The sequence below is a fragment of the Kogia breviceps genome, chromosome 1 (genome assembly GCF_026419965.1).
Source record: "Kogia breviceps isolate mKogBre1 chromosome 1, mKogBre1 haplotype 1, whole genome shotgun sequence".
In the NCBI taxonomy this organism is placed as follows: domain Eukaryota; kingdom Metazoa; phylum Chordata; class Mammalia; order Artiodactyla; family Physeteridae; genus Kogia; species Kogia breviceps.
This window is the reverse complement of record NC_081310.1, coordinates 165,734,834-165,744,388: the sequence shown is the minus strand read 5'-3', so window position 1 is coordinate 165,744,388 and position 9,555 is coordinate 165,734,834. Positions and strand designations below refer to the sequence as shown.

At 47.4% G+C, this 9,555-nt stretch overlaps 2 protein-coding genes and 1 non-coding gene across 3 annotated transcripts in view; 2 read left to right on the top strand and 1 right to left on the bottom strand.

Moving 5' to 3' along the window:
• Window positions 1-9,555, top strand: part of RPS8 (ribosomal protein S8) — a 396,253-nt gene that overhangs the window by 178,644 nt on the left and 208,054 nt on the right. The window lies entirely within an intron of this gene.
• Window positions 93-9,555, top strand: part of LOC131766214 (uncharacterized) — a 39,673-nt gene continuing 30,210 nt past the window's right edge. Inside the window, exon 1 of the mRNA XM_067020525.1 lies at window positions 93-147. Coding sequence (XP_066876626.1) covers window positions 93-147 — 55 coding nt within the window. The remainder of the gene's footprint in view (window positions 148-9,555) is intronic.
• LOC131747408 (U5 spliceosomal RNA) lies at window positions 4,462-4,577 on the bottom strand. The gene has a single exon (XR_009332897.1). It is a non-coding gene; the product is annotated as a U5 spliceosomal RNA (small nuclear RNA).

Sequence of the window (9,555 nt, the reverse complement as noted above, 5' to 3'; positions counted from 1 at the left end):
ATCCAGGGCTTTGTACGTTAAGTGACGTACACGGTGACGTTCACACGATCCAGATCGACTCCGACAAAGCAAGTAATGGGTCACGGGTCATCATGGCCCCTTACAAGATCAAGAAGGAAGGTTATCTCCTAAGGAGTTATCCCGTTGGTACTAGAGGAGAATGTTGCTCTTCACAGTTGCGCGGGTATTTCTGCCGATGGGGAGGTTGGTCGATGCATGATGCAGATACGCAATGCACAGTAGAGGGAGGAGAGGAGGCCAAAGGGCAGAGGAAATTTTTTATGTTCAAATTTTCCTTGACTTGCTTTAGAATATGGATTTGTATTTCATCAGTGTCCAAAACTGAACTCCCAGTCCTGTGCCATCTTCCCCAACTCAACTGATGGCAACTCATCCTTCCTGCCACTCAGAACAAAATCGTGGTGTTCTCCCTGATGTCTCTCTTTAACCTCTGGATCCATTCTGTCTGTTGACTCTACCTTCCAAATAAATCCAGAATCCAACTATGTCTCACTACCTCCATTGCTAATACTCGGGTCCAAGCCACCATCATCTCTCCTCTAGGTGACTCTGCTTTCTGCCCCATTCTCTTTGTCAACACAGCAGCCAGAGCGGTCCTTGTAAACTTCACATTCTGTCACTCTGCTCAGAACCTTGCAGGGCTCTCCATTTCACCGAGTAAAGCCCAAGCCCTGACTGTTATGGACTCCAGGGTGATCTAGTCTCCCATGACTTCCGAACTCTCTCCTACTTCTCTCTCTCTTCTTCACTGGGCTCCAGACACACTGGCTGTGTGGTCCTTGAAGTTGACAAAACAAGCTCCTGCTTTAGGGCTTTTGTGCAGACTTTTCTGCTGAGCACTTGAGAGAGGTTCTTTTCCTAGAACTCTCACCCCAGGTGTCTGCGTGGCTAACACCTTGACCTCCTTTCAACTCTTTACACAAAAGGTATCTTCTCAGGACTGCACTGGTGGTACAGTGGACAAGACTCCGTGCTCCCAATACAGGGGGCCAGGGTTCGATCCCTGGTCAGGGAACTAGATCCCACGTGCATGCCACAACTAGGGACCTGGCGAGCCACAACTAAGGAGCCCGCCTGCCGCAACTAAGACCCGGTGCAACCAAAAAAATAAACAATTTTTTTTAAAATCAAAGTTATCTTCTCAGGGAGGGTTACCCTTTTTTAAGTCGCATCCCACACTGCCAACCCCTATACTCTGACCCCCGACCCCTCTGCCACTGCTGTTTTTTCCATAGCACTTATTTATGTGTTATTTATTTATTGTCTGTCTCCCCACCTGAATGTAAGCTCCAGCAGGGCAGGGATATTTGTTTTCATTACCGATATACCCCAAATGCTGAGAACAATGCCTGGCACATGTGAATGAATGACCGAGTCACTGTGAGGGAACTGTCCCTCAAAGTCAGAGGACATGAAGTCAGATGGCAGTAATTCTCCAGGGTGCCACAAGAGGGCATCACCGGCCCTGATCTTGTTGGTCAAAGGCAGCCTAACTTAGCCCAAACTGGGATTTTGAGCCTCAGCTTTCCTCTATTTGGGCGGAGGGAGGAGAGAAAAGTTAACGAAATATCGGTATGTTTTCCATAAAGCTAAATGCATTTCCTGTTTTAAAGACGTGTCCTGTCCTTCGGTGTCAAGTCACTCTTACTGTTTTTAGTCTTGGAATGGCCTTTTTGTAGAATCATGACTTAAAACATCACTACCCCAGAAATTTTTTGGAAATTTTACTAATTGGAAAATCCAAAAATCTCTAAACCATTGGTCTGAGATGATAATAGTTTAATAACAATGGAACTTTTAAAAAGTGAAATCTTAAGGGACTTCCCTGGTGGTCCAGTGGCTAAGACTCCACGCTCCCAATGCACGGGGCCCAGGTTCGATCCCTGGTCAGGGACCTAGATCCCGCATGCTGCAACTAGGCGTTCTCATGCCATAGCTAAAGATCATGCGTGCCACAGTTAAGACCTGACTCAGCCAATTAAATAAATATTCTTCAAAATAAATAAAGAATGAAATCTTAAGTATAATACAAATATCCCAAACAAACATATGTTACATGAAATTTATCACTACACATTTACTTTCCCCCAACTTTTTATTTCCAAAAGTTCAAAACTACAAAAAGTTGAAAGAATGAGTACCTATGACACATTTTCTTTCTCTCTCTGTTTACTGGGCTATTTGAAAGTTTCAGATGTCATGACATTTCACTATTCAATATTTCACATTACGTGTCTACTAAGAATAAGGCCGTTCTCCTACATAATTACTATATCATTATTGTGGTAGTGTGAGTCATAGCCTCCAAATACATCCACATCCTAATCCCAGGAACCTGTAGATATGTTACTTCACATGGTAAAAGGGATTTTGCAGGTGTGATTAGGGATCTTGAGATGGCGGGACTCTCCTGGATTATCTAGCTGGGCCCCAGGTAATTACGAGGGTCTTTACACGGCAGGAGGATCCAGAGTTAGTTAGGAGATGACACGGCAGAAGCAAGAGATTTGGAGTGCAAGGAAGGGGTCACAGGCCAAGGAATGAAGGCAGCTTTCTGAAGGCAAGGGAACAGATTCTCCCTTGAAGCCTCTAGAAAGGAAGGCAGCCCTGTCAACACCTTAATTCTAGACTCCTGACTCCAGAACTGTAAGACAATACATTTGGGTTGTTTTAAGTCACTAAGCGTGTGATAACTTGTTACAGCAGCAAGGAAACAAATACAATTATCAATTCAATAATGTCACGTGAAATAGAGTACATATTACAATTTCCACAAAGGTACCAAAAGTGTACCTCTGCTTTCTTCCTGCCTTCCTTTTCTTGGTGTGTTAGGGGGTTTTGTTCAGGATCCAGTTAAGGTTTGTATATTGCATTTGATTGTCATGTAGTATAAGCTTTTTGTGTCTGTCTAATTTATGTATTGTATTCATTTGGGGCTGTGTCGGCTACTGCGCGCGGGCTTTCTCTAGTTGCGTGGAGCAGGGGCTGCTCTTCGTGGCGGTGCGCGGGCTTCTCACTGCGGTGGCTTCTCTTGTTGCCGAGTACGGGCTCTAGGCGCGCGGGCTTCAGTGCTTGTGGCACTCAGGCTCAGTAGTTGTGGCACGCGGGCTCTAGAGTACAGGCTCAGCAGTTGTGGTGCCTGGCCTTAGTTGCTCCGCGGCATGTGGGATCTTCCGGGACCAGCGCTCGAAGCCGTGTCCCCTGCAGCGGCAGGCGGATTCTTAACCCCTGCACCACCAGGGAAGCCCTACGCTTACTTCTAAAGTTAAAATTTATAGCAATTACTTGCTGTCTTGATCCACATTAGAAACTGGAAACTACAGATGATCTTGAGCATTTCCTTCTCTTGTTTTTGGGGGGCCGCGCCGCGCGGCCTGCTGCGTTTCAGTTCCCCAAAGAGGGACAGAACCCACGACCTCGGCACTGGAAGCGTGGAGCCGCAAGCACTGGGCCGCCAGGGAATTGCTAGGATTTCTTATTTTGAACAGTTCTACGTTTAAGGCTAAACTACCTCATCACCAAGTTTATATATAAATACGTAGCATACAAAAATCAACCAACTATACTTCAATTTCATTGAAGTTTTTAAAAAAGCCAAGTTACACAAGTGCAGCAGTTAGAACCACAGTCCCAGAGAGGTGGGCCTCGCCGGAGGTGCTCACGTACTGCCTTGAAAAACCTTTGCAAACACATATATACCCAAGCCTGAACTTGAATTCAAGACCTAACCAAAGCCAGCTTAAGCGGATAGTCTACAGCTAGCAACCGTCTGTCTATTGGACGACTGATTGCTCTGTGCCAGGCCGCGTGCCGGGCACAAGAAGCAGTTCAAGTTTATGCCTGCTAGTCGCCAACGTGCGAACATAAACCCGAAGCCCTAGGAACAAAGTGTGTTCTCCAGCTCTATGAGTACTTCAATTCCATATCACTGTGGGGGACGCTCGCGCTAAGGAAGCCGGTTGGATGGACGGAAGGACGGACGGACGGACGGGCGGAGAGGGGGTCCGCTTCTGCCGTGCCTTGTTCTTCTCCTCCCCGTCCCACCCACGGGTGCTGCCTTCCTCAAACCAGGATCAATTCCCTCTCCCCACAATACCACACGACTCCACGAACACCAGCTGCACCGTCCACACCAGGCCCGCTTCCTGAAGACAACCTCACAGGAACACGACACGACACTCGGCCTCCACAGACGAGCGCTGAGGCGGGTTCCGAAACTTCACGGACGTAATGCTCCTCATCGCGAGCACACCAACAAAAACAACTATCAAGGTGGAAACAAAACAAACCCGAAAAAAACCCTGTGGAGAAGGCCAAACCCGGACAAACCGTCGCAAAAACGACCTGCAAGAGACTCAAGACAGCGTTGCCATCCTTTCCAACGCGTAGAACACTACCCCTTCGAAGCACAAAACACTCTGCTTTTGACACCTGCTTATCAGCCTTGGGAAAACAAAGCCTCAAAAAATTGACGAGAAACTCAGAATTGTTTCTCTCCACGGAAATCTTTAGTAAAAGGCGAAAGATTTATGCGTTTTGAAGAGAAACCAGAGTATGGCGTCACACCCTCTCACACCCTCCTCGGCTAACTGTAAGTCCCAACACACCAATGGTAACTACCTACCCGCAAACAACCAGTGAGTTCTGCCATTATTTCAGAAAATTCTGTGAAAATATCCTGACTTCCAGCGGGGCCGGGAGTCAAAAGAAATAGAAGAATCTAGCCTTTTGAAAGTAGGCAAGATCCCGAATACAGTGCATTGTGGGTATGTAAATGAAGCAGAGTCACCAACCTCGCGCTTCAGCAAATGCCTTCCTTTATTAGTTTTCCTGCTCGGTCTAGAGCCACCACCAGGGGGCGGAGCAGAAGCCAGATAGGAATATAGTCGCCGAGTCCAACCAGACAGTCTGTTTTATTTTGTTGGTTTTTTTTTTTTTTTTTTTTTTTTTTAAGGGACGACATTTATTCCTTTTCCAAATGTTACAGTAAGACCAGGGGGAAGAAAATGGTCTCAGCAGTTAGAAAAAAAAAAAAAAGTGCAAATCTTGGTTTGGCCGTTAAAAGTTATTTACAACAATGTCGAGGGGAGGGAAGAAAAGAAGTTGTTTCCCATTACAGACCTCCCCCCAACCGCAAAGCTTAATACTTGCTTACAAGTCAAAAAAGAGACACAGTTGATTCACAAGCTGGAGGTTGGAACTTGAGTAAGACATTTAGAGAAACCTAGACAAGGGCAGTGTCCGCCCCAGCCCAGGTGCCACTGTAGGCACAGCACAAGAGCCTACAAACAGCAGGGGAAGGTGGACACTCAGAGTTTGGGAGTGTAGGCACCCCCACCTCTGGCTCAGGGATTTGGGGAGTAAACATAACCTACTTGGAGAAGAACTGGGGACGACAACCAGCAAACTGCCTTCTGCGCGGCTGGGGACGGGGAAGGAGGTAGGGCCAGGGGCAGGAGAATTTCACATCACTGACCTAACTTGGGAAACTGCAAGGGACCATCTTCAACTGGCCTTAAGAGCAAGAGCAGATGGATGATGGTGTTGCCGAAATATCAGCTTCCCGGTGCACCAAGGCCGAACAGAAATACGGAGACAGAGATTTTGGAGGAAGAGAGAGATGGCTTTATTTTTCTGCCAGGCAGAAGGGAAGACACAGCAGGCTGGCGCCTGGAGAACTCTGCCCCCAGCTCCTTCGGGAATCGGAAAAGATTTTATATGTGGGGCTCGCAGTCTGGCATATATGATAAGGATCAAAATAGTGAAGGTCTTGCCTTCTTCTTCTTCCTGCGTTATTTCAAAACAGTCACGGCTGGCATCAGGCAGCCCGGTAATTGGGTCGGTTTGTCTCGGGGCTGTTGGCCTGCGACCTTTTTTCTGAAATGCAGATGCTACAGGGGGTGATTTGCTACAAGGCAGTGGAGGATGTAATTCACATAGTGTTAAAGAGTCATAGGTTCGGGATGTCCCTGGTGGCACAGTGGTTAAGAATCCACCTGCCAGGGCTTCCCTGGTGGCGCAGTGGTTGGGAGTCCGCCTGCCGATGCAGGGGACACGGGTTCGTGCCCCAGTCCGGGAAGATCCCACGTGCCGTGGAGCGGGTGGGCCCGTGAGCCATGGCCGCTGAGCCTGCGCGTCTGGAGCCTGTGCTTCGCAACGGGAGAGGCCACAACAGTGAGAGGCCCGCATATCACAAAATAAAGAAAGAAAGAAAGAAAGAAAGAATCCACCTGCCAATGCAGGGGACACGGGTTCGAGCCCTGGCCCGGGAAGATCCCACATGCCAAGGAGCGACTCAGCCCATGTGCCACAACTACTGAGCCCGAGTGCCACAACTCCTGAAGCCCGTGCGCCTACAGCCCGTGCTCTGCAACAAGAGAAGCCACCCAGTGAGAAGCCCGCGCACTTCAACGAAGAGTAGCCCCCGCTCACCGCAACCAGAGAAAAGCCCGTGCACAGCAACAAAGACCCAACGCAGCCAAAAATAAAAGTAAATGCATGAGTGATTCAGCGGGGAATTCCCTGGCGGTCCAGCAGTTAGGACTCGGTGCTTTCACTGCCGCAGCCCAGGTTCGATCCCTGGTCGGGGAACTAAGATCCCACAAGCCGAGTGGCCCGGACAGAAAAAAAAAAAAAAAAAAAAAAAAAAGTGATTCAGTGAATAAATCTTCATTTTGCCAAGGATCCCCATACATAATCAAGAAGCAGATACATAGTCAGTGAAGGCTCAAGCATTTAGTGCAAAGTGAAGAGGCAGAACCAGGTAGTTGTCTCCTGGAGAGCTTGGTCCCACGTGGGCAGAGAATGCCATTGGTGGTCAGGGAAATTTCATTAAAATATCCTCATCCATTCATTTTTACCCTGAATGTTCACCTAGCCACTTCTTGCTGCAGGAAAAGCTATCTGAGGCACAGGTTGGCATTTTTTCCAGGGCATCCTGGCACTAAGGTGCCACCAGCTTGTGCCTGGGAAGAGCCCAGCGACTACTGAGAGCTGCGCTGCAGCTGACCAGGCCGCTATAGTCAGATATGAGGAGGAGCCAACCACTCAGACCCCAAAACCAAGCAGCACTAATTCAAGAAAAGGGAAGAAAAGGTTTCACAACCAAACAATAAAAGAACAGGTGAGAAAGACTTGTGGATTGCAGGCACCAGGCTATAGCTGCCAAGTGGCCAGAGGCATCCCAGGCTGCATTTTTATCCAGGTGGGAGAGCGTTTGGGTGAAGACGGGGAGGCTCAGTGTCCTGGTCCCTTTCCCTCCACAGGGTTGCTGGCTCTGTGATTCCAAATTAGAACCATATCTGAGCAATAAGAGGTTGGGGTAGGGTGTAGTTGGGATTATGAGGGCTACCCCAGGACACCTGGATGAAAGAGAAAGTGCCGAAGCAGTGGCCAGCTGTTTCTGAAGCAGCTTGGCCCACAGAGGAAAGGGGCTGTCCCAGAGGCCTGTCCCCAGAGTACCAAGCACTGGAAGGGGTGGCACCAGACATCCTTGAGGATCTTCCTCGTGGGAGAGTAACTCTTTGATTCTGTGATTGGGAAGAACAGGCTGACACCAACTGGGGTTCATTCCAGGAATGCAAAGCTGGTTCAATACCCCAAAGTCAACCAGTTTTATCTACCAAATTAACAGACTAAAGAAGGAAAATCACATTATTGTATATCAATCATTGCAGAAAATGCATGTGACAAAATTCACAACTCATTCGTAATGTAAAATTCTCAGAAAAATAGGACTAGAGAAGAGCTTCCCCAGGAATTCGCTGGCGCTTCAGTGGTTGGGACTCCACACTTTCACTGCCAAGGGCCCGGGTTCAATTCCTGGTTGGGGAACTACGATCCCACAAGCCATGCGGCACGCCTTGGGTGGTGGGGGGGGAGAAAAACGGAAAGAGTGAGAGAACAACTTCCCCATCTTGATAAAAAGCATCTACAAAAAAAGAAAATCTACAGCTAACATTATACTTAATAACGAAAGACTGAAGGCTTTCCCCCTAAATTCAGGAACAGAGCCACTGTGTCTGCTAAAGGATTACTTCTAGCAAATGAAAAATAATCCTAGGAGACAATTCTCTACAGGTCTTTCACGTTTCTGCATACCTTGTAAATGAAATACTTACTGTTCTTTGTTCCAGACTATCTTTTCAAGGATGTTTGTTTAGCAAACAGCTTTGGAAAATAAAGATAGTTTCGGGACTTCCCTGGTGGCGCAGTGCTTAAGAATCTGCCTGCCAATGCAGGGGACTCAAGTTTGATCCCCGGTCCGGGAAGATCCCACACACCACGGAGCAACTAAACCTGTGTGCCACAACTGCTGAGCCTGTGCTGTAAAGCCTGTGAGCCACAACTACTGAAGCCCGCGCGCCTAGAGCCCGTGCTCCGCAACAAGAGAAGCCACCACGATGAGAAGCCCGCGCACCGCAACGAAGAGTAGACCTTGCTCGCCGTAACTAGAGAAACCCCGCGTGCAGCAACAAAGACCCAATGCAGCCATAAATAAGTAAGTAAGTGAATAAATAAATAAATGATAAAGTCCATACATTTAAAAAAAGAAAGGAAAAGAAAGATAGTGTCCCCTTTAGAGGAAAGGGCAGGCATACTTACTGACTGCTATATAACATTCAGGTTCTCTGAAATCAGGGTCCCTCTTTGTAATAAAATCCATTGCATAACCAGGCATTCATCTGTGTTACTTCCATGGGACTTGGGGGCAAAGGGAACTGATGCAAAAAGAGAAAACCCATATAATCAATATGAAGACTATAAAAGGAGACATCATTATAGATGGTACTTTCATTAAAATGATTTTTTAAATGACATACTGAAAACTTCTTGCAATCTGTTTGAAAATTTAGATGAAAACAGTGAGAAAACATAATTTACCAAGACATACTCGAGAAGTAGAAAACCCAGACTGTCCTCTAACCATTAAAGAAAATGAATCAGTGATTAATGTTTTCCGTAAGATCAGAAGCTTCAGAGAATTCTATCAAACATTCAAGAAAAAATTCTAGTCTTAAACTCTTCCAGACATTAGAAAAAGATAGTACATCTTTTCCAAAAATCCCTGTCACAGATTCTCCTGGAGGAGTGCCCATAGCACAGGAATAGACACCAGCCTTGGAGAGTGACAATCAGTTAAGGAGAGAGTGGCAAATGTAGCTAAGTGTACTCTGGCCTCTCTTCACATCACTTGTCTTTTTTTGTTTTTTTTTTTTTTTCAGCTGCCGTGGGGTCTCCGTTGTGGTGCGTGGGCTTCTCGTTGCAGTGGCTTCTCTTCTTGTGGAGTGCTGGCTCAGTAGTTGAGGCACGCAGGCTCAGCAGCTGTGGCGCACGGGCTTAGTTGCTCCGCAACGTGTGAGATCTTCCCAGGCCAGGGCTCGAACCCGTGTCCCCTGCATTGGCAGGCGGATTCCTAACCACTGTGCCACCAGGGAAGTCCCAGATCGCTTGTCTTTTACCTTTTACTAAAGATTTTGTGGAGAGGAATGTGTGGGAGGTTGCCTTCTCATCTAAGAGGGAAAGTTTCCAATG